General features: G+C 38.6%; 1 protein-coding gene across 5 annotated transcripts in view; it reads left to right on the top strand.

Annotated features, from left to right (window-relative positions):
- NRP1 (neuropilin 1) overlaps nt 1-26,014 on the top strand; it is a 112,909-nt gene that overhangs the window by 42,048 nt on the left and 44,847 nt on the right. For all 5 annotated transcript variants that reach the window (XM_074900007.1, XM_074900008.1, XM_074900009.1 and 2 more), the window contains exons 4-7: nt 4,223-4,404; nt 9,051-9,278; nt 16,387-16,542; nt 19,270-19,436. In XM_074900007.1, the coding sequence (XP_074756108.1) occupies nt 4,223-4,404; nt 9,051-9,278; nt 16,387-16,542; nt 19,270-19,436 (733 nt within the window). The remainder of the gene's footprint in view (nt 1-4,222; nt 4,405-9,050; nt 9,279-16,386; nt 16,543-19,269; nt 19,437-26,014) is intronic.

Raw genomic sequence — 26,014 nt, forward strand, 5'->3', positions numbered from 1 at the left:
ATATGTCTTGGGAAGGAATTTCTTTAGGCAAAAGGTATAAGATCTCACTGTCCTAATAATAGGAAGTAAAAGTATATAGCTTGGCAGAGTGGCTGGCTTCAGCAGCAGGCAGGGCTTTCCAGCACTTTCACTTCACTTTCTGCAGCACAGCGTGCTGTGGTGCATCTCAGGGGTCACCAGCGTGTTTAGAACTGAAACCAGATGTAAGCACTGTTATCACCTCCTTGAAACTGAAAATAGAAAATTCACCAAAATCTGTACTCTAAAACTGTTTATACTTTTCATTGCCCACTGCTCATTTTATAGGTGTTGCTTGGCCTTTTCCACAAACTCATAACTTACACTTTCCAGGAAAAGAGAAAGGTTTTTGCAATTCCTTTAAGAATTTGTAGAGGAATTCTAGATCCCGTCATCTTTCTGATGGAACTCTGTCTCTGACATTGCTTTACTGAACCATAAAATTAGGACTGTCTAGTAATGGCATGTTCAGGCACCAGCTGGGAGGAGTGGGGGGAGTGTGTGAGCTCTGCAGTGCATTTCAGTAGGCTCCCACCCCAGAGCCTTGCGTGGTCCTTGCACACCCCAGAGGTGCAAGCAGAAAGCAAACAAAAATGGGATATATGGGAAGACACAGACAAGCAAAAAAGGGAATGCTTTCTGCATCATGGCTCCATGAACTGATCTGCTGATTACCCCCTCTTCTGGGCAGGCAATCTCCTGTTTTCACACATGGACTCATGCTTTAGTCTTTCACCTGAAACTACACTCAATGGCTAGTGCCATGTTTATATTTACATCTCTGTGCCATAAACCCTAAAGAACTATAATATTACAAGAAATATTTGCCACACCATTGACAGCAGTAACTGAGTGAAGAATTGCCAAGTGGGAAATCCAAATTTGCAAACTCAGTATTCTGGGCTGCACGCCAAGACTGTCTGGGCGCTGCGGAGGTGACACATTCAGTCTCCTCACAGGGATGCCAATGTGCCAACTGCATCCCTGGCACAGCATCTTCTCCTGACAAACTTATGGAGAAGAACTGCTACCAAGTCCAGAGGGAGATGCAAGCTGCTTTCTGAGCTTCCTTGGCAGCAACTCCATTTTCAAGTTGTGACTGTACTTTCTCCTATTTACAAGAACAGTTGTTTGTGATACTCTATGGTCTCTGGTAGGATTTTGAAAAGTGCAAAAATGACAGCAGGACGTTGGCTTCCAAGTATAAACTAGTAAAATCCAGAGTAGTTTCATTTCCCTAAGAAAAAAATAATATAGATACTCATTTACTGCAGCCCAGATATCAGATGTTACCGCCTGTGTGGGAGAATCTAAATCCGTTTGTTAGCTGCCAAGTGAAAGACTTGATCCTTAGAACATGAAGGTTGTAGCGCTGTTCTCTAAAGCTTCCCCTTTTCAAATTGTACTTTGTACCCATTGTCTCACAGGTGAACTTCTCTTCTGTCTGTCAGTAATTTTTCAAAGCAAAAGAAAAAAAATTGAGAAATTGTCCAATCTTCCACAGGGCTGAATGACCTATAACTTTAAAAATCCATTAGAAGAGAGCCTTTTAGTAACCAAATTGTGTCATTTACAACTGCACAGCAGCCAGAAAGAGCACCATAAATTACAATTCTGTCACTGTAAGAGACAACGGAAAGGTGTGGGCAGGCTATCTCTATAAAGGAGGAAACATACGAGAGTGATAGAATCTAATGTGATTTTTTTGCAAATTTATTTCATATAACAGCAAAATTGGTACTTACAGGTTAATTTTTTTTTGGCTGTATACAAAAGACTTAGTAAGACTATAGAAGATTATTTTTAGGGTGTTGCAGAACAAAAATACTAAATTCAAACCTTTTGGTATGTTGGGTTTTTTTTTTCCTTATACATGAAGTAAAAAAGCATGTAAAATTTTGCTTAGCATTTTCAGTTAAAATTTTCCATATAATTTAATAATTCAGAAATAGGATTCTTCTTGATAATCATTTGAAAATGTATCCACTGTTGAGGTCTGAGCAAGGAATGGTGCCTGGGAAACTGGTGAAATAATGTCATCATGGGGAGAAGAGCAAAGACTGTCGCTCAGATGCTGTGGTTTTATGTGATTGCTCTTAATGAGCAGTTAATTATTTGGAGAAAGGTTGTCTTGTTAAAAATTCTCAACATTAATTTTTTTCGTAAAGACTAACAGCCTGCATTCCTGAGTACTTCCAATAGGTTTTGCAGGATACCTAGAGCTGGTATTTTTAAGGATATTTCTAAAAAAAAAAAAAAAGAAAAGAAAGAAAACAAACACAGAAGAACTATTCTGAGGTCTTTTTACAACTCTCCTCCTAACTTTCAAATCCTGTTATACATATAAAGAAATTATAGAAAGAAGTCTTAATTTTTAAAAATGTAAAAAATGAAGTATCTGTAAAATTATCTCAGAAATGAACATTTCTTCTGTGTATTCCCTCCAATCTGAAATGGGACAGTGAAGCTAACTAGCTGAGCAATTGCTATGAGAAAAATGAAATACATAAGAGGAAATGCAGTTAACACAGTATTTCACATATGTTAATGCTTACAGTTCCATCAGTGTCAGCTTTATTTTCTACTTGATATACAGCAAAGCTGGCACACAGTTTTAACTGATGAGGTAATGTCATTTTTAATTTAAGGAGCCTTAAGCTGTCCACTTTAACTAGTGATATCATCTTTGCAGTTGTCTCATGGGACTTCATGTAAACATAAGTAATGTGCCCTGGACGGTTTGGAGCAGAGTTGTTAAAAATGACATTGGTCATCATGAAGACATTTTTTTCCTTTGATCTCTTTAAAAATGTCAGACACACTTTATTGTCCTGTCATTTTTAGGTCTTCCTTGTATATTAATACACTCAGAAAATTTCAGTGAATGTAACAGTAGAATAAAGGTCTAAGCAAATTAATGGCAACATTTTAATGTCAGTCGTAGTAGGATAATGAAAAGTAATTGAGATTGTCTGGCTAACAGCAACTTGCTAAATAAAATGGCAGCACGGGTGAGACACGAAGAGTCAGGGACAGAGAAAAGCCTCTCGCTGCAGTCCGAAAGAGGCCCAGAGCAGCACAACCCAGGCTCCAAATGCCACCACCTTTTAGGAGAAGATTAAACTGATTCTACAGATTGTGTCTGCTCCTTCTTCCTGTCCAGGGTCGAGTGAAATCATCTGCTAATAAAACTTAGAAAGAGACCTGTCTCTGCACCTGCAGCTTCTGCCTCCCTGTGACTTTTATTCTCATTTGTATTCTCTCAGCTGGCTCAGAACACCAAGCTGCTGGGCTCGCCTCAGTCCTCTGAAACCATATCTATCAGGCCAGTCCTACATATTGACATTTCTGGTGACAGGGCTGAGGAACCTTAACGTGACTGTTGCTCCCAGGCAAACTTTTTTTACTACCAATCATTATTGCATTATTGTATGCTTTTCATTTTAGAGCCCTTAGGAATGAAGCAAGTAACCAGCCTGTTCAGTAATCACATGCTGTACAAGTATGAATATTTTTATAATATGCGCTTCTAGATTCAAATACCTAAGCAAAGATGATTTGTAACGAAACAAGTTTTGTCTGAGCACAACCAAGTGCTCTGACATGTGGATTTTGTGATTTGCTCCAAACTATTTGTCCAGCTAGCAAGGAAAATAATACATATTTTTCTACCACTGATCTGAAACATGGTAGAGTTTTGAACAAAATCTAATGTTTAGGGATTTATTTATTATTCTGTGGACATATGTTTGGAGGACAGCATATGGAAATCAAAGTATTGTTCATAAAGAGCTCCAGCCAAAAAGACATTTTTGAATTCATAACAGAACTTCACAGTTTGAAAAGAATGCTATGCATTATGTATTGATAACAACACTACACAGACAAAGGAACACAATTTAATAATACAGAATTGTGCTCATGAGATTTCCTTTTTTTTTGTTAATTGGTTACTTTAGCTGACATTGTCTGCAAGCATAATGGACACCATTCTTCCTAATAGTTCCATGTTGCCAGATGATGTCTACAGACATAATGTAGTCCATTTTAATTATTTCATTTTGCTTACATCTTTCAGCATAATGCATTTTCCAAGCAAGCTAGCATTTTTCTTGATTATCTATGTTGTGTTATGGTTTCTAAATTAATTAGGTCTCCTTCTTTCCTGGAAGTTAAAAGTTTCTTCCTTCCATTTATCTACCAGGTATGATTATGTTGAAGTGATTGATGGAGATAATGCTGAAGGACGCTTATGGGGAAAGTACTGTGGAAAAATTGCTCCCCCTCCTTTAGTGTCTTCGGGACCATATCTTTTCATTAAGTTTGTTTCCGACTATGAGACGCATGGAGCAGGATTTTCTATCCGTTACGAAGTTTTCAAAAGAGGTGAGAAACAATTCATTGTTATATAGCTCATAGTCTGTGGTTTTGGCTTGCATCAAAAAGTTCACCATAATTCTTTGGAATGGGGGGAATCCATGGAAATGCTTGAAAGAAAATTTTATTACCCTTGTCATTCCAAGGTGGGGCATGTATTCAGTGGGCGTAAATCTTTATGAATCTAATGGGTCAGCTTCATCTGAGGATTGACTCCTCTGGCTGTAATGTGATAGTCTTCATCAGCTGTTTGCTTTGACCCTCTTAAAACCTTTTTCGTGATAATAATTACGGTATGATTTACAATGTTACTGCCTTAACAGCACTGCAACCTTCTGAGTCCCTGACTTATTTTGGTTAGTGCTTTGCTCTGCATTCCCAAGAGATGGCTGTGGGCTTGGAAAGGACCAGAGTACACATGGACAGCAGATGATGCTGCCGTTGCTTTCACAGATCATGTCTGGGAGGTAAAGGAGGGGAGAAGCTCACACTCACACTGTTCACAGGCTTATCCTGCTGGATGCTTGTGCTGGTGAGCACAGATAGGTATATGGGGCACCGAGAAAACCCAGAGAAACAAACAGTTCATGATTAACCACACCTATAGACAGTTCCTCTTTGATAACTCCCTTTCTGAGTCAGTTGCTAGAAGGGCAGTAAGATTTTTTTTTTATTTTTTTTTTTTTGCATACACTTTACCCTATAGCTGGATGGAAATAAGTAATTCCTATATTCCATGCCTGGAGAATACAGGACCAGAACCCATAATATATAGAAAGACAATAAGCTTAACTTTATAGAAAAAAAATACTGACTTCAACATCCATTTAAGGTCATATTTACAAAAGCAGGTCAAAACTCCAAATTTCCAGTGCACACCACTCCAAAACAGCGCCCATTTTCAGAATCCATTCAAGTCCCTTTTACACACCTAAACCAGAGCCAGATTTTCAGCTGTGTTCAGCACATGCGCTTGGTGGCAGCTGTACTGTTAATGAGGAGAAGTACCGTAGTAAAGTCTCTTTCTATTGCATGCTATTGCTGCTCTGCACAGTGCTAATTGGGGCCACAGACCTCTTGTTCACCATCTTCCCTGTCTGTAAATTCACTCTTGGCTCCCAGAAATTCTTGTGGTGACCTTCAGGGTCACATTTTTTGAAAGAACTCAGCATCCAAATGACACCAAGCTTTCCTGAAAAAATATCTCTATTTATTTTGGTGTCTTTAGGAGGTTAAACTCTTGAAACTGTGTCCTGAAGTTTCTCAGTGCTTATATATACAGTACCATCTTTCACAAAGAACAAGGCTGAAACACAAGAAGTAGTGAAAGAATGATCTGTGAAACAATCTATTTTAGCAACTGAGTGTTTTCAGGAAAAAAGCTTTTATTTATTTCCTAATAGTGTAGTAACAACTCAGAGCTCTGACAGGAACGTTGTGTTTATTTCCTTGTGTGGTCATTTACATCTCTCAATGATATACATTAACCATGTTAAGATGGCATTATGAATGTGATTTTACACACACAGAAGTCAAGAAACTCAAAATTATGGCTCCCAGAGCAACTTTAACTCTGGTTCATTCCACATAAACTGTATATTAAGGCAGGAAAGTTATCACCAGGTACAGTGTTAGAAAATGCTGTGTGTACACAAAGGATACAAGTTATAGTTTCTGTGGGAACACAGCCCTTTTTAACTTTTGAGTTAATGCGTATACGCTATTCCAAATTTATATTTTAGTATCTGTACCAAATAAAGCTGACAAGTTCACCCTGTTATGCAGGTGAAGCTCAGTTGCTCACACCAGACTAATACGCTTCATTTTAGCATATTCACAATTTAGCTCACCATTTCCCGAATGCGAGAAGTATTAAAATGATCCCAAGCTCAAGGTGCTGTGGTGCTGAGCTCAAGGCTGAGCTGCATTCCAGTACACAGTTTATTTTTGCCCATTATTCCTGTGAGAGCATCCTTAGTTTTTGAAAAGAAGAACTGCATTACAATACTGTATCTTAAGCTGAATTCTAAACCTTAAAATGTTGCATGCCATGGAAATTGTAAGGAGAGACCAGCACACTGTGACTATGGTGACTATGATAAATGAAGTATGGGCTTTGAGACTAAGAACTGCCTTTACTTCTCATCCAGCTCCTTAGCCAGAAAGACACCGAAGAAGTTGAACACCAGACTAAAACAAGAAATCCATATTGCCCAACTTTTAGCCCACCCAAAATGTTGATAATTTTTGCTTTGGTAGCCAGCCTATTTTAGGATGGATGAGTGGCCTGTTCATTAGGAGAGGATCTATACGGTTCACATTCAACATTCCTAACTGTAGTTGACTAAATTTATGGTGTAAAAAACAGTGTCAACCAAGAAGGCAAATGATTTTCTGACTCAGTGACACCTACAGAGAGCAAATTAAATTATCCCCAATGTCAATTCTTTTTCTTTGCTTTCTCTGTTGCCTCCTCTCTCACTTTCCTTCACTTCATATCTCCTTCTTAATTTCATACACATACACACATGTAGTTTCTCTACCTCAGAAGTATCTATTCTGTCAGGTCTCTGCTAGAACCCTTTCTGTCAGTTTTCCATGAAGATCACCCCATGAATTTCCTCGTACCCTCAGTGTTGATTTAATTCCTGAAGCTTCTTTACAGTGTCAATAAAGGGTCAAAATCTGTGGAGGGCATTTTAGTGAGGCAGCTCTTCTGAAAACAGTTTTTGTTTCTTGCACCAGATTGACTTGAACATGTTTAAAATAAAGCAAGCTGGTATTGAGATACCATGTGTGAGTATAAGGAGCCTGACAATTGTGCGCTCACAGAGACAGGATCTGGCTGTATTTAATAAAGCAATAATGATCCTGGCTTACATTTTATATTGCATCTTTTATTGGATTCCAAGAGGAGTACAGAGCACTTTATGCTATGAATGGCATAGCAAAGCTATTTTATTCTGCAACAGCAGCTACTGGTGGGAGTGAGGAGCAACAATCAGAATATAACCCTCCCATACACGACAAGGAGACAACGGAATGACAGGGAGAGAAGAGAAATATCCAACTAATGTGTAAGGGGGCAATTTAATTATAGGCAAAATGTAATTTCCCAAATTGGAATGGGTCAGGTTACGTGAGCATTAATATCTACATCTTCCAAAAGATGCCATGAAGTGTTCTGAATATTGATGTGATAGCTCAAGCATTTCCTATCAGTGTCTGCTGAAGGACAAAAATACCTGAACTGAGTAAATTCATTCAGACCTCTCTCTTGCATGCTGAATTTAGTTGGGAGGTAGCCAAATCTGTGGGGGGTAATATGTTTGGCACATTCACAAGGGAAACATTTTCTATGGTGAAATAAGAGTATTCATATATTCAACAAGCCAGACTGTTTTCCCTCATTGATCTGTGTTAAGCATTGGAAATCCTCTAAGGCTTCTGATGCTGGGCATCCTCATCCAAATTGAAACCTCACACACACTCATCCTCCAGCACAGACCTGCCTGTTGCAAACCGGACTGTGTTGCCTGTGTTCTTCCTCTACTCCAGGTCCAAAGACCTTCACCTGAGTCATCTTACTCAAACTCCCCAGGTCATCTGCTATCCAGCAATGCCCCAAATCCTGTAAATCACTTTCCATTAAGTTTGGAGTGTCAGAAGTCAGAGAGGGGTACCTGTGCTGACCTTGTGGGAGGATGTGTGGGCAGTGCCTGCAGCTGACTTCTGAGCACACCTGCAGATGTGGGATCCACAGAGAGGATTCCTGAGGGACCTAAATAAAGGAGAAAAGCAATCTGTCAGCAAGAGAGGGACTCCAGTTTTAGTCCCCTCTATTCACAAAGGCAAATCCAGTGTTCTGGCCTTTTATACCCTTGCATCTTTATTGCCACTTTCCTGCTCCACCAAGAGCATTGTTTGGAGCATCCCATTATGCCATGGTGGGGACATTGGAGAACGCTGGTGTGTCAACACTGACATTAGGTGACTTTTAGCAACACTGCCTGTAATCACACAGTTTATCATGCCTGCACTAACAGCAACATTTTACTGGTGCACCTGTGTCAACACCACTCAGAATGAGTCACTCACCCTTGGTACATGTACGAATTACCTTTCACATTTAGTTTGTCAAGGAGGCATAGGTCACATCTGGCAGAGTTACTGAGTCAGTGCTCCAGGAATCTGAAACCACTACTCCCTCTACTGAATTCACTCACCCGCTTTCGTAAAAAATTCTATTTCACCAATAAAAGCCTGTCAGCCATAAGATTTAAAGATTTGAGCTTGAAGGGACTATAATTATTTCTCTAGGGCTCTGTCGAGATTTCTGCAGCTTACACTTTCATTGTTCCCACATGACTTTGTATTTGTCATAATTTTTTCTAGAGCTGGTACAAGTTTTCATATTGTTCCGTACAAATTGAAAATTGGAGATCCGACAGTATACGTGAATTGTGCTTTAAAACCTGACTATCAATAATAGGAACAAGCTGGCTGAATGATTAATGCAGCGATTAAAATGAGGTGTTTCATTGAAAAGCCACCTTTGCTGCTGGAGAGACAATACAGCCTAATTTGTTTTCCAGCTAACTACTTTGCTTAGTAGCATAGTGTTAACCCAAATGATTTTTCTCTTTCTCTTGCAGGACCTGAATGTTCCAGAAACTTTACTTCTTCAAGTGGAGTGATAAAGTCCCCTGGATTCCCCGAAAAATATCCTAATAGCCTTGAATGCACTTATATTATCTTTGCACCAAAGATGTCAGAGATTATACTGGAATTTGAAAGCTTTGAGCTAGAACCTGATTCAAATACTCCAGGGGGAGCATTCTGTCGCTATGACCGACTGGAAATCTGGGATGGATTCCCTGATGGTAAGAGAAAAATGGACTGTGATATGCACAACCATTATTCTGTAGTGGGCTGCAGAAGGCATATTCTCATTTTCTTAAATGTCATCATGCCTGATTTATGTGAAACGAGTTGAATTAAAGAGAAATGGGGAAAATGCTCTGTAAATTCATTCAGTAAAGCATACCACAGTTTGAATGTTTTTTTTAATTAAATATGTTTAATTTTGAACAGTTGGCTTGGGGGAAGCCTCTGTTTTTAGAGGGAATATGTGGTGGACCTCCTACTCTAAAATAAATTAAATATGAAGCCTTATAATGGGTCCCCAAACTTTCACAGCTAACACATGAGTATTGTCCAGAAGTTTCCAACAACTTGCACAAACTGGACTTCAGGTACTAACCCTCCAGCTTATGCAGGAATGGGGTTACAGACCAGCTGTCAAAGAAGATAATTTCTTTGCCAGAGAAAACACGGTATCCATACAATTGAAATCACAGTGACTAAATGATTACCCAGGTCAGTAAACAGTCATTGAGTTATTCATTCAGGTGGCTTTGGTGACTGGGCACTGCAGGGTTCCTCTGTTATAGTGCTCTCTCTTCCAGCAGTATAAGCAAATCAGAAGGTTTTATCTTTATTTGTTAATTTATAGTCTGTGATTAGCTGGGCACATGTGTCAGGGTGGGTGTGCTTGGTACCCTTCTGGAACTTACTTCTCTGCCATCTCAGTAATTTTCCACTTAGCTGTTGACCACACTTGACCTTGTGCAAATTCACTAAGTACATAGCTAGATATTAGCTAAGCCTATAGAGCCAGTGAGGCCCGATTTCACCCTCCACCCTCATATCCCTGTTTTACACTGGGACTGATGTACAAAATTTCTGGTTTTTTCATATATGGCAATAGGTCCGCAAGATCAAGTCCCCTGTAAGTAGGGCAGCCATGTACCAGTTCTTCAAGGACCCCAGCTTGACAAACTGTGGCTCCAAACTAAAAGGGACTGTTCAAGCTGAATGCCTAACCTTTAGGATGCCTAAATGCCTATACAAATTGTGCAAACAGCTATGTAAAACTGATTGTGATGCCATTTTCAGTGTTTCTGTCTATGGCATAAGCTGATAGAAGCATCTTGAAGCTGTCCTTTTTTTCTTAATTTTGTAACTTGTAGCAAAATTCAACCACTGGAGATTTATACTGTTTGTGTTGGGCACTAATTACAGCTATTTCAGTTTTCCACTGGTGTGATAACCCATATTAACAGATTTTTTTTTTTGCTTTTATGAATAGCAGTGGCAGTTTCTACAAACTGCTAATCCTACATTAATATTTCATTTAAATGAAAACATATAACTTAAGGAACATATTTTAATAAGACATTTAAACTTCCCTGTTTCCCTAGATAAATCTGAATATAATTTTAATTAAAGCTTTTATTGATGCTGCAGCAAATAGGTATGTGCTTTTAAATGTATGTTTGTTTTTCCTTTCTCTTTTATGTTTAATGGGTTTATCATGGCTCTTTTCAATCCACTCCAATAAATAGTGAAGAAAGATCCATACCAGTAGCTGAAAGACTATTTAGTATTTAATGCCTCAGTTAGGAAAACAGTATTGTAACACTGCAATAACGATGTCTGGAACATTTAATAATAGGTTTATTTGTATATAGGCCAAATCTGTCCAAGCTGAATTCCTGCAGAACTTGCATTTAAACTGACATGTGAAAAGATGATCCAATCAATCAATTTATGTGTAATATTACCAAAAAGAAATGCATTATTGTTAGTGTCAGAGGGTTTCAAAGTGGTAATTTCCTGGTTCAAGAAAGTGATTGAGCCATACTGAAGAGCAATTAACAACAGACATTATTAGCCTTCCAATTCGCTCACAAACTGCCTAAACCCAAAATGATCCCCACATCCAATAAGGGTGTTTAGATGTTTGTAAATATTCAGCTGCACTTGTAGATTCAAAAGAAATGTTTTCTTAGATACAAACTGTTCGAGGTTGCAGCAGTTATAGAGAAATATTTGCTGCATCATTTCACTGTAGGACAATCCCTAGCCAGCAGTCAGTCTCTCTTATTTAACCTAACTTACACTACAAAGGCAGGAGAATGTGATTGCTTCTCTATAAATGCATCACAGGATGAATCCCTGGGAGGGAGAAGAGCTATTTCAACCTAAGAGCAAAGCTGACACAGGAAACCACTGGTATGACCTGGCCATAAACTGAAGATAGAGATTAAAAATTTCTAGATATGAAAAAAAAAAAAAAAAAGAGTATCCAGATAATCTTGCAAACCAAACCAAACCAAACAAAAAAAAAAAAAAAAAGGTGGTCCCTGGCCTGTTCTATTTGGTGATATAGACATAGCCATAAAAAAGGAAGCTGCATTGCTGCTCCCATGCCCAGTTGTGTTAGAGGTCAGTGCTGCCCTTGCACTACACTGATATAAACATGAAGTAGAAGGATTTTTTAAATGTTTGGAAAAAATTTATATCCTTCAGTTCAAATCCCCTGCTCCACAGCAACACAGCTGTGGTTTGCTGGGATGATGGCAGTGTTTTAACAGGACACAGAAAACAGTTAGTTGTGGCGGCAACCCAGACAGAATCAGATAGACAGCCCCCTGGACAAGCTGTTCTCACCCAGCTCTGGAAATTACGTGTCAGTGTTTGAGCCAGGCACTGTCAGTCCCTCCATTCTCAGAAGAGAACTGCACCCTACTCTGACCCGTCTCAGACATCTACTTTAAGGTGCAGTTAATTGATCTCTGGAGGTTCTTATCTCATGTGACTGTACTGGGAGCTATGGCTCACTCAGACATAAACTTTAGATACCTAAGTTCAATCAGATGAAACCCAACAGAAGTGAAAAATCTTTTCACTGCAGAATTTGACCAGCTACAGTCACTAGACATTGGCAGGAAATTAATTTTTTGTTTTCTACAGTTGTGATTTTTTTCCCTTCCTCTCTTAAAAGAGCAAAACAAAAGAGAAACGTTGTCTTAAACAAATTTTCACAGTGATGTTTAAAAGGATATGTCAAAATCAGTATGCTTCCATTTACATTTGACTTCTATGTAATTGCCATTTTTTTTTATGGAAAACAGTTTTCTGATAGACAATTTGCCAGAAACTATAACAGTCATTCACAAAGACATTAATCCTCAGCCTACCTGGTTGTCCTTTTATTGGATTGAATCTGTCAAGTGCTGAGTACTTGTGTCTGGATTCTGCAAAACATGTGCTTATCTTTGAATCATGTGAGCAGTTACATTGACTTCAAAAAGAATTCACCAAGGACACTTACGATTCTGAAGTTAAACACTGGTGCAAGTGGGTTCAGGAGGGGAATGACAGGCATTCGGGCATGCCTCAAAAATGGCATTTTGTTTCTGCGTAACTGCACGCCAAGGAGATCCTTTGGTCTGTTCTTTAAAACAAAGCAGTAAATGAAACAAACCCTGTTGGAGAATATTTGGGAACTAACAGGTTCACGTTGCAAATATTGTGCATAAAAGGGACCATGGTTTGAAGGATATAACAGGTGGAGTTAGAGCAGGAGAGTGAGTAGATCACAGAATAGAAATATGTGATTTTTCATGAATAAACTAGACACCTAAAATATCTTTGCCCAAGGCACAAATATACCTCAGCCAGCCTTGACTGAGAACAGTCCATTGATGATTTTGAAGAAAAAAAGCCCACTCAAAACAAGAACTAGCTTAATTGATAAATTGCACATATTCATCATGCAACTCTCTTTGAAGCTCTGTAGACTGTCTACTATGGGCTTAAAAGTAATTTAAAGTTTACATATGGTTTGAGAACCACAGGCTAAGCATTGCTGCTTCGGTCAATACCACGAGCGCTTCCACTGAATTACAGAGCAAAACAGAATGCTTTACTTCAGTCATTAACATCAGTGCAAATGAAGGTTGCTATTAATCTAAGTGAGTTTCTCTTCTGTTGTGGTTCCTTTCTACACTCTTGTGAGAAGCTATTAAGATCCAAGACTATACACAAGCTCAGTGTAGGTGACTACTGGATTGTGAGGATGAGATTAATTTTTCAGTTCTTTTCTCTTTAGCATCCTAAATTGTATGCAAATTTTTTGTCAATAACAATCATACTGCTGTGAAAATACTATCCACAGCACACAAGCATACTTTTAAAGATCAGCTTTAAAATTCAGTCAAATGGCTAGTTAACATAAAATTTCTTTTAATATTTTGGAAGTCTGATATACCATTTTTCCTTGCTTGTGTTTTGTTTTTTTTTTTTTAACTGAGTTACAAAAGCTAAGATTTCAACTGGATAGGCAAATATGTATTTCAATAAGTCTCAACATTTCATGATATGGATCCTCTTTGTCCAGAAGGGCAAACGGTAGAAAAGAAAGAAGAATTAGAAGGATAAAGCTTCTGTTTAGTCTTAAACCACCAGCCATATTCTGTATGTTCCATACTCAGATCTGTAAACCTTTAACATACATATTAAAGAATAATCAAGGATTTATTCGAGTTCTAGAATGGGACTCAGCATTTTGTGAAAAACAGGTTTCTTAGTTGCCCCTCCATCTTTTAACCTGAAAGTTAGTCAGTTTTCCACTATGTCATATTACACCAGTGGAAAGAGGGGCCAGGGTCTCAGAAATAGCTACAGCATGGGCAGTCAAATGAAGTAGCTGGCTCACCAAAATGCCTTTGTTATGTGGGTAATGTAGAAGTGTCCTTGAGTGAGGACATTTCCAAGTGACTCATATTTGGAGTAGGTCTTCCTTGGAGATGCTGACAAAGTGACATGATGGCCTACAGGTAGAGGCTGCAAAGATCTTTCTGGGCCTAATGCCTTTTCAGTACCTGCCGCCCTAAAATTCCCATTAGGAACTGTATATGGTCTCTTAATGGAAGCCCATCTCAGTTCATAAGGAAAGATCAGCAAGATGGTAAAAATAAAGCAGACAGCAGTATCATTCTCTGAATGATTCTCCACACAGCATTTAGTTGATGTGGTGACACCTGAAACATTTGATAATTTATTGTCATTCAAAAGTTTTCAAGACTTGAATGGAAAAGAACTTTGTATTAGCTATTTATGTAAGAAGAATAAGAATCTTTAGTTCATCCTGTTCTGCTCAGATCAATACTGCATTAGCTCAGTAGGCTAAAGTTTACATGTTGTGCAAAAAAACTCAATACCTCTTTGTGTTATATTCTTCAAGTTTTTGGCTCTTGCATCTACATAGCTAGCAAAGGGAATAGTACTGTGATAGCAGGGCCAATCTGTAGAAGACTGAAATGCAGAATCACTAAATATGTCTTAAAAATTATAAAACAGTGAGTCATGAGGAATCTTAAAGCCTGTCTGCTTTAAACAAAGTTCTCTTCTGTTTGTCATTTCAAAGCGGCTTCCCTACAGGAAATGGGAGGAGGGAGGCTCAGAGTGCCAAAACATGGTGGCCTTATCCTCCTTATTTTTTTGCAGTTCAGAGCAACATCAGCAGCTATAATGTTGAAAGCCATCGCAGGAAAGAACAGGGTTGGAGCTGTTTGCACACAGAAAATAAAAAAACAAAAGAAAAAAAACCCCACCTGCAGCAATCGGAGTGGGGACATTATTTTGTGGTTTTAAAAAGCCACTAATGATAACAGTGTAAAACAACTTTCTCACTCCAAATAATAAAACTGCAAAGCTTTAACAATTTGTAGGATGAGGAAAAATTCAACTGTATCCTCTATAGGGTGTTTCATTCTGTCAATACTTCATTGAACAACCCTGGTGGAAAAGGGTTGAACTGGCAGGTATTTTAAATGCCATGGGATTGCCAAGGCAACTGAAGACTAACTATGGCCAGAATATGGATTGAAAAGCACATGCTGGCAGCAAGAGCTATAACATCTGAGCTCCCTCTTTCTGGCAACTCTAGGGCCTTACAGAAATGTGTAGCTTACATAATAAAGTTATTCCAAGCTGGAACTGTTTTACTTGTTGGAAAATGCCAATAAATGACTAGAAAATTATGTTAGCTGAGGATTTTCTTTGAGCTGTGAATAATTAGGATATATAAACATTTTATATTTTAAACTGAAAGTGAAATGGACTTCCTAGAGAAATGACAAGGTGTTAATTTAGACCTGGAAAGCCAGTGGTGTAAGCATTAGAATGACATTTTGTGGTTATTTTCATGATTGACTCCATGGATGGGCTTTAACATTATCTTTTCTTATTGTTTGTAAGCACAGATGTACCACTATTCAACAGCCTAGGGACCTATCTGTAGGGAATGTTCAAGTGCTAGAAGGCCACATATGTTGGTTGTGAATTGAGTAGCTTAATTAAGGAAAAAGATTATCTCACTGCACAGGAAATCCAGAAAAATATCATAAACTGGTTTATACATTATTAACACTAAGAGAGATCATGTATGTGTGTATGAGTGTGTGTTCTGTGACATGGAGATATACTTAAGAAATCCTTGCTCTTTTGAAAGGATTAAGATTTTCCTCTTTAATTCTTTTATAGTATTCTTTAATATTGAGCATATGGTCAAAAGATCCATGAGGCTGTGCTGAAAGCCTAAATAGGAGGGCATAAAGAGTCATTGGTCATAGCCTCCATAAGAGTGCAAAAATGTTTTTCTAAGTTTGCTGTAAAATGAACAGATTATCTGCAGTATTGAGCATAAAACCTGGAAGGTGCTGTTTGAACTTCTGTTCCCAGAGCATCTTGTAGACTGGGTGGGCAAATCAGGGCGTTCAGATGTCCTTGTCATAAATAGGTGCTTCAGTAACACTTCAGAAGGTACTTCTGGTGTTTTGTGCATGTAATTTTGTGCATTGTTGCCCCCTCTGCACATTTTAAAGTACACATTTTGAAATCCTGGTTCTTTACATTTTCAGAGGTTTATGGAGTGCTATCTGGAACATTTTAAAAGTAAGATTACTAGGGTAGGATAAGCAATTTATTGTTCATTGCTATGTTATTGATGAGATTGTGATTTTGCAATGTTGTAGAGGTTCACTATTTCCTGCTGAGGGACTCTCCTTCAGAGGCTATTGTAGTGGCATCTATTGTTGTAGTAGAACTGGTAGTTTACTATTATATCCTGTTTCTTTGCAGTTGGCCCACACATAGGCCGTTATTGTGGGCAGAACAACCCAGGACGTGTCCGATCTTCAACAGGGATTCTTTCAATGGTATTTTACACTGACAGTGCAATAGCAAAAGAGGGATTCTCAGCAAACTACAGCGTGTCACAGAGCAGCGTATCAGAAGGTCAGTATTTATCTATCCTGCAGAGCTTCTTGGAACATATTCTCTGTTATGTCCCTTGCACACCAGGTGTTCCATGAAACTTTAAAGAAACCTTAAATAAATAAGATGGTGGGGAAGTGTTGGTTCTGTTTTGCCTCTTTTTTTTTTTTTTTTTTAAAGAACAGCTGCCCTTTGAAAAGCAGTGCAAGAAGCAGATTTCTCCTTACAGTTTTATTCTGCAGTATTGCCAGGAAGTTGGGATAATTATTGTGAAAAACTGTGCTGACCAAGGAAACGCAGGAATGCAGAGCAGTTGAACACTTGCATTAAAACAATGAAACATGAACAATGAATGCACTATCCAAAGCCTTCTTTTATTACATGGAATAAGCTTTGATGATCGATTTCTTGAATAAAAAGAACCCATTTAATATATGTGCTCTTGTTAAACCATTTCATAAGCTATCTAAGCTTTGTTCTCTGTCTTGTTTTTTTTTTCCCAGTTGCCTCATTTTCATGCTTAGCCCTTGGACAGAGAATGAAACTAAGTGAGGGAGACACAGGAGAATAACAGGCTGTGTTACACCATGTCCTTGCAGATTTCCTTGCTTTGCTCAGTGATAAAACACACACTTTAAATCAAACTCTCCTCTCTGTGACTGAGTTTTAAGCAGATTCACCCAGATTTTATGTACTTGTTTAGTCATAAAAGGAACAAAAGAAAAATGACTAAACTGAAATTATCCTCATTATTCCCCACCTCTCCTCTGCCCCTTGCCTCTTTAATAGCTTTCTTGTACATTCATAACCAGGAAGAGGGACATACCCAGCCTCTGTGGATGGGAAGCATCCTTCTCCATCTCTCTCAGATTGTACCTCCAGCTGGTTTGGCTTCTTCTTATGTAGGTGCTGCTCCTACCTCTTCATTAGCTAGCACAGGCAACTTGGATCCCCAAGTTCCATTTCCTCCACAGTCATCCTCCCTGAGCTGTAGAGGCATCATTACACTAGAGCCAGAATTAATACTATCTGCTATGCTGGGATACCTTCAGTTCTTAAACACAGGACAAGGGAACAGGAGAAGTTAGTGTGTGTGAAAACCCTTTTTGATGATAAGAGGCAACATTTTCTAGGATGCAGGCTTAGACAGCAGAATGATTCCTCTCACTTAATTTGAGTCACCCTTGTTCTTTGAGTTGTCAATACAGAGAGGGTCACCTCCAGAGTTACAACTCAGCCTACTTATCTCAGATATGTGAGATGTCTCCAGGAGGTGCAGGGAAAGACCACATGTCTAGACCTAGACACCTACTTTTCAGATATTTTAATGCAACTGCCATCTAACATGTCTTGTGTTCTTTGTAGTGGCTTATAACTCTCCTTCTGATTCCGAGCAGAAGTTAATTTGCTTAGAATCTAACCCTAATGTAATTCAGCTTCAGTACTTCACCCAAGACCTCTAATACACTGGAGCAACGTAGAAATGGGGGAAAGGGTGGTACGCCCTGGGAAAGGCAGTTTGGCAACAAGTTTGATAATTCTATTATGGCACACCCTAATTACAACTCTATAAAGCACCCTGATAGCATTTCTGAGAAGAAGTTTTTGGTTTCCAGGTAAAAGATTAAAACTTTTTTTTTTTTTTTTTTTTTTTTTTTTTAGAATATTGTAATGTTCATAGAAAAATCAGAACTCTGCTTATTAAAAGCTCATTTTTCCAACTCACTGACTTTGAAACCTCTAGCTCAGCACCCACCTCTCTGTTAGAGATATGTCAGCTCCAGAGAAGGTGTGATAAAAAGAAGTGTGTACCCAAATGTCAGGGCCTCTGCTTCACACACTGGTATTTTACCTTAAACTGTTAATGAAGGAATGAATCATATTTATATACTATGAAGTCCCTGAACAGAAGCATAGCCACATGTTATTTTCTCATGCCCTTGCAATAGGGTTGATAAACTTATGACAGCGAGGTACATGAGCAGCTGAGTCTGAGGATCCGCCTACTGTCACCATCCGCTCTTGCTTCACTGGGGGTTGGAGCCTTTCTTTTTGAAGAGAGAATAATTTAGTCTCCATGTCCTATCAGCCTGTGAACTCATTATAGCGACTAGGGTGTCAACTGATTTTAAATTATCTAGGTAATTTTTGTGTCAACAAAAAGGGATTGGATGGAGACAAATCCACTCATTTAAAATAGAGCATGTTACATAAGAGGTAATAATTCCCTTAGGTCAATAATCTTCTGACCTGGATTCAAATTCTGTTGATCTGTTTCTTTCCAGTGTCCAGGATCCACAGAGAATGGCTAGAATTTTAATACTTTTTATACTGCAGTAAATAGTTTTAAAATAAAATTATTTTATACAGTCATCTGGTTTGTCTTTCCTCGCTTTATGCATAATTATGAGTTGAACATACATTGCTTTATATTATGAATCCACAGAAATGCCTGTGCTACCCTAGAAAAGAGAATTCTATTGTCCTATATTGAAATGGCTACAATGCTGGGCTAAAAATATTTGTATAGCATTATTATTGCAGGAATTGCCATGGCAACTCGAATGACAGTATTAAGAATGAGACCATAAGTCCAATACTGCCTCACTTAAAGTTGCTAAAGAATTCAAAGTCACATAAAAATAAATTCTTTAGATATTCATATTCAAAGCAGGAAAGCGTTCTCATTATTCAAAGTCTAGATCAAAAAGCTGACCATAATAATGATGGTAATTTATTTTTCTTCAGATTTCCAGTGCATGGAACCACTAGGTATGGAGTCAGGAGAAATTCACTCTGATCAAATCACTGTCTCCTCCCAGTACAGCGCTATCTGGTCTTCGGAAAGATCCCGGCTAAATTACCCTGAGAATGGATGGACCCCAGGGGAAGATTCTATCAGAGAATGGATACAGGTAAAAAGATAACATTTTAAAGATATTATTAATAATACTCTGTGGAGTTTATTGAATGTGGAGAATGCAAAAGAAAGAAAAAAAACCCCACAGTACAGTACTTCTACATAATCTAAGAATCATTGCAAGTGAATAGCTCACATTCTCTATTAGACACACAAAAAATGCCTGACTCCCAAAGGTATAAAAAAAGAAAAGGTCAGGAAGATTAATTCTTCTGCTTCCCACATCTATTGTTTTTTCAGTCTTCTGGGCACAAATAACAGAGATTTTGGTTTAGTGGAAAAGTCAATATTAGTTTAACATGCACTTAAAGTGGAATGTCCCAGTAAACTGAGCATGTGCTATGTCTCTAGCTGATTGCAGTTAAGCATTAATACGGCATGGTGTTTTCGTGCACTCAGATTTCACCTCAGAAGACCTATGTCCCTTCTAGAATATGTTTCACATGAAATTAGTTTGGTGGTCTCTGTCTAGTAGCTATTCTTCCACATCCTTAAACACAACATTCATTAGCAAGATTGGCTGCCTCAGCTTTGCTCTGTTAATACAGGAGAAATCGTGCAAACATTTGTTGCCACAAAAAGACTCGCTTGCGTTCAGTCAGTCTTCTTGGGTTTGTTTGCTATTTGTTATCAGGTCCATAGCTTAATGGCACATGATTCCTGGACAAGTTAAATTTCTTCATAGGAATTACTATATACAAATAATCTATACTAGCAGGCAAGTATTAATATCATCAGGTGAAAAAAATTGTCTTAATTGCATGTTGACTTACACTTCTTAGTTGTAAGCTAGATCCTATTTTTGTTGTCAAAAGCTAAGAAAAAGACTTGAGCATATTAGATCAATATTACTGATATTGAAAACTTGTTCATATAGCTGAAACATTCCTCCTGCTTCTGTTGTTTTTTATAGGAAATTACTAACTGACATATAAAAACAATGCCTTATTAGCCGTCAATATGAATGTTCACATTGGTGTTTCCTGTGAGGTTTGCTGTCTGCAAGAAAGCTTAAAAACATGTTGAGCTGTAGTTAGTAAAGGGAAGAAAGAGGGGGAAATCTTTCATTTCTGATCCATGTCACACAATGGGACTCTCAGGTGTCCTGCTTAGGGGCCCCAACACATCCTGAGCTCTTGGCAACTTGGTAATAGTGTATGATGGAGCTAATTAGACTTCAGAGTGGCAAAAAATATCCTGTTGATCCTTTTTCCTTACCTAGGAATAAACGTTAAAATCTCCCCATCCTTATCTAAGTGCAAAGCTTGTTATTAATCATTGCCACTTGCAATCCATGGAATGCACATGGAATAGGGTGGAATGCATCAGAATCAAATTCCATCTGTTTCATCTGGCCAGAGGGCCGCCACTTTTTCTTTATTTCCTTCTTTTCTGCTGTCACTTACACATTTATGACTGGATAATCAAAACAAGAGAGCTAGTCAAATCTCATTCATGTGTTCTGTGTGCTTATTAACTTTATTAAGTTATGATGACTACGTACATATACATATAGCTTAATCCTTTCACTTAGAACTAGATCTTTCTCAGAAGTTTCAAAGGACTTTTTTTAACCGTTAACTTTTTTAATAACAAACATGTAACAGAACCCAAGCTACTCTTGGGTTTATGCTTAAAACAGCTCAGGGTACTTCAGGCCTCATGCCTCTGAATTTCTCAGCCTCCTTTGTCTTCTGTCATAAACCAGGGTGCTCAGGGGCTGAAACAACCACTGAGTGCAATTTTTAGCATCTTTACGCTGCCTCCAGCTACCACATCAGCCAAGAAGTTGGTGGCTATTTGTATGCTGTACTGCTCACACCAAAGCTCACACCTACTTCACCCAGTCCCTGGTTTGGAAAAGGCAGCATGAACCATTTCTCTGACCAGCCTAGCCCTAGGGCATCTCGTCCACTGCCCAGGGCCCATGCAGAGGGACTGGCACCCCCAAGCAGACTTCATGACAGAACAAATAGGCTGTAGCCGCCATGCCATCGCTGCAGAGCTGGGTCTTGTTTCTAAGACTGAGCCTACAAAGTCTTGCTTGAAGATTCATTGCATTGAATAGGTGTGCTTAATACATGTTGCAGAAGAACTGTTAATCCTTTCTACCACTCAACCTACTCAGCAGAAGCAACCGAGCTAGTTTGAAGATCGAGTATGCCATCCCCTGGCTTTTCACAAGGTGCAACAGATCAACTCATCTTTGGTTCTGTTTGTGTCAGGAGAAAGTTAATTCTTATACTTATTTATTATGGTTTAATTCAATACTAACATTGCTAATTCAAACTTCCAAATGTGTTCTAAATGTTTTCCTGTTAAACTTAATTGACAATCTTAAGGCAGGTACTAAGTGCATCAGACAGCTCAATAGCAGGGTCCTTGCACATGTAAACCGCCATCTTCCACAAAGGCTTGATGCCATTGGCAGTAAGCACATCTTGTGAGTTTGCATCTGGATAAAATATTGAAATCCTGTATTTTCTCTGTACAAATATCCCCAGGAACAGATGTTCATCCCCATAAGAGTTTACAGACAACCAACCAAGGACATGCAACTAATAAAATACTCTGAAATTACTTGTTTAAAAAAAAAAATCATCATATTTTATAAAAGGAGGAAGACACTTGTGTATGAAGGACTGAGGTCACTGTTCTGTTTTGTTCTGTATGCTATTGTAAACTAGTCATTTATGTGAAGTATTTGCTTTTGTGCGGTACAGCGTAAATGTATTTTTCTTGCACAGTGCAAGAACTCCAGAAAATATTCAACAGCAAAAAACAGTCTGAAGGATACAGCAATGCTGAAGTTGGAAGTTTTAAAGTGAAAATTTCAGCCTATATGCCCTTGTCTGGGAGACAAAGATTTTGTGCATATCAGTATTCATTAATCTTTTCACGATTGCAGGTTTCCATACCTGCACACACACGGCAGCTGGATAAGGAGTGATGTTTGCCTTCAAACTGTTAATATGCATATGCAGCTATGACATATATATGAGATATGTACAATCATACATGGGCAAAGCAGCTTGAAAATTCAGCTCCAAATTCTAATTTCCTTAGTGTATAATTTTTTTTGCATAGGGAAAATATTATAGTTCTCCTTTCCCTTCCTTTTACCCCTCCCTTCAAGGTTAATGTTTTTGCTAAGACAAAAGAAACAGAAACCCTCAGTTAAGTATCAGCAAAAGGAGATTGGTATCTACAGAGGACGTCTAGAGGGCATGCGATATGATTGTGTCCTTTGAGGTGTTGACGTCTTTTGGACCATTTCACTGCAAAGAATTAGGAAAATAGTGTTGGCTTGTTGTTAGTAATGGATTTGCATGAATTCCATCTGTGAAAGTGGAACCTATTCTTTGATGGAAAAACTAGATTGCTCCTTTGTGGCTTACAAGGTACAAACTCCAGAGTTCATCCGAGTGCCGCCTGTTTACGGGGCTCTGCTAAATGAAAGCTGTCTGTCCATTCCTTTCCTTGTTTATTCTGAAATCAATGTCAAACCTTAGATTTAAAATCTGCACAGTACTTTCTCCATTTTATTTTTACACTCAAACACACTTTTTAAAATTGCTTGACTCACTTGAGATTTGGAGTGACTCCATAATCAGAAACAGAGTCACTCCAGATTGAATTTCTTCTTTAAAAACACATTAATAAAGTCTGTGAATTTTCTAATATGAATGGAATAAAGATATGCATGAGGCAAGGACTGCCAAAAATAAGCATGAAGTCAGTTTACTGTCATATGGGATGTTATTAGCTCCTCAACCCTAAGCTCAGCCTACTTGTTTATTACACTTACATTTCACACACTTGACTGCCCTTCAGTGTGAAATAGCATAATTTAAAATAAAAAAATTAAAACAGCCCTTAATTTAATCAAGAGCAGGGATCTGCCTTTGCAACATAAGTCATTGTCCCTCATTAACGTATCCTTTCCCAGGAAAAATAGTATAGTGTTTCCATTTCTGTAATCTGAACAACAAACATGTTAATAGGTATCAATTACCAGCCAGTTTCAGTACTCAGAACCAGTAAGAAGGCTAGTGCAAGGGCTTCACATCTGGTTTTAGTGAAACTGTTCCTGTCTGTGGTATTTAAAATTTAAAGAACTCCTGTTATTGTGCAATTGGGAATCCTAAGGGAGTACAATGTTAATGAAATCCATAACGTGCAGGGATTTTATGATTACATTTTCAAGGCATTCCTTCAAAAGGGACGACTGATTTCTGCCATGGCAGCAGTAATTGTGTTTTTACAGAGTAGATTTAATGTTTGCCTTTAAGAACAGCAGTTTCGTTTACACTCATCTGAAAAAGTAACATGCAAAATCTTTATATTTAGGGAACTTTTTGCATCTTATTTTTGAAGCCTTTGAGCAGGACCCATGGGCTGCTATTCACAGCAATTCCTTGCACCTTGGGGACACCCTGATGGGTGGTGGCCAGCAGCCCCCCAGGGCAGCACAGGCGCAGGAGAAGCTCCAGGAGGGGTGCCTGACTGGATAGGTGCCGTCAGCTAAAGGCACTTGAGACCCACGTGTGTGTGGTTTTGAAGGGAGACTGATTGCCTATTACCAGGGTCCCTGGGAACCTGTGCTATCATCAATCCTTATAATGGTGTGGGTTTTCAAACCCGCAAGGAACAACACCTTCTGGGTACTTTTACTGCAGAATCTGTATGTTTTCTATCAAAATGTTTCTTCTAATGCGTATAACACAAATCTTTACACTCCCGCCAAGCTGGATGATGGCTTCTGGGTGGCACAATTTTTCTCTTATCCTGTAACACTGAGAAAGACCTCCAGCTTGCCCAGAAAGCGAAGCATGTTTGTTAATACCACAAGATCCTCAGTTCATATTGTGGCTGGGGTTGGATAAAACCATAAATCCAGCTTTAAGAATCCTAGTATCAGGTCAAAACTTTGCAGCCATAATCCAAAAAGCACTACTGTGTTATAAACACCCTCTGTCAGTTCAAATTTGTTCAAAAAAGTTTAACAGGGAGTTAACATAAATAGACTCTCTTCTCTGGATTGGGTATTATCTGTCATTCTGCAGCTGATATAGTATGCTAAGATGAACTCTTTATTGTGTGTTCTGGCTGATATGACGTAAATGGTTAATCTAGCCCAAATTTGTACTGCTGGGTTTCTCAGCAGGGTCCAGATCTGGTATCACATGGAAGCGGCTGGAGTCAGAGGTTGGCACAGGGAGCAGTTCTGGTCACTCCCTCTGGCCCTTGCCTGACCATCTTCACCTTGTCCCCCACCCATTCCTTTGGCACCTACGACCCTTACAGAGTAATTCTCTAGACCTCTAGACTGGTCAGCCCTAGAAATATGAGCTGATCTGGCACAAAATTCTCCCTATGCATCTTGCAGCATTTAGGGACCTGGAGAAAGGCCAGAGAGGTAAGAATAGGCCTCCTCAAAAAGCAACCTGGGAGATCCCCCTCGCCTCCACTGATTGAAATATCAGTTGTTTATTTAACACTAACTCTCCCATGCAAGGAAAATATACTTCCATTGATTTAAAACACTTCTATGTATACACTACTTCACCAGAATGAGAAGGGACCTCTGAGGTGGAATTTTCCTTCCACATTTGTCTTCATTCCTTTACATTTGCAGTAACCTACGTTCTTCATTATTTGCTCCTTTGTAAGTGAAACCCAGGAGCATGCATCACTGATGTGAACTGGTATATAGATTAGTACAGATTTATTCCCGTAGCACTTCTGAAAATAATTGCCGTTCATCATTTGGTGTCTTGACCTTTCATCTGTCTCATAGCTTATTTCCTTATCAGGTATTCACTTGAAAATATAGTCAGTCTTTATATGTGCTGCTGCACAGCACATTTGTTTCATTAACAGATTTATTCTTACATCAGACAACTGTTTAGGTTGACTTTACCAAGCAAGCTTATCTAAATATTTCACATGAAAGCTCAAGGAAGTGCAAGTCAACAATGCCTGTTATTTTAATTTTTATTATTTCTGTTTCTTTTGGAGTTTGATATTGCAGTGAAGTGCATCATATTACTGCACAGAATAACATGCAACCTGGGAAACCTCAGCCTCCCAGTTCTCCTAGCCTTTGAAGGACTGCCTGAGAGCTGAAGTTCAGAGGCTTTGTGGCAGGGCTTGCCCATCATTAGGGAGCATACTGACATGAAAGCACAAAAACTGTCAGTCCTTTGTCTTCTCTACCACTTTAGAATACAAGTCATGTATTTGGTTCATGTCATTTTACAGTTCATAACTGCACTCCCAAAATTACAAAACGCACAGTTAGCTTTGTGTAGAAAAGCGTTACAGTTATCTTACGGTCTTAACATACTTTGCACATGGGCAAAGAATGACAAAAGAATATTCCTTTCTGGAAATCACAGCCAGTACAGACTATGACACAGCGTAGAACTGGGGTTAATTGACCCAGCAGGATACATTCATACCTTTATTTACTGTGACATGGGAATAAATGGTAGAGTTTCACAAAGGCAAGTACTGAAATTAGACAAGAGGGAGAGGGAGAAATAAAAGGGCCCTACGAAGTATGAAGGT

This window comes from Athene noctua, chromosome 2, assembly GCF_965140245.1.
Source record: "Athene noctua chromosome 2, bAthNoc1.hap1.1, whole genome shotgun sequence".
Classification (NCBI taxonomy): Eukaryota; Metazoa; Chordata; class Aves; order Strigiformes; family Strigidae; genus Athene; species Athene noctua.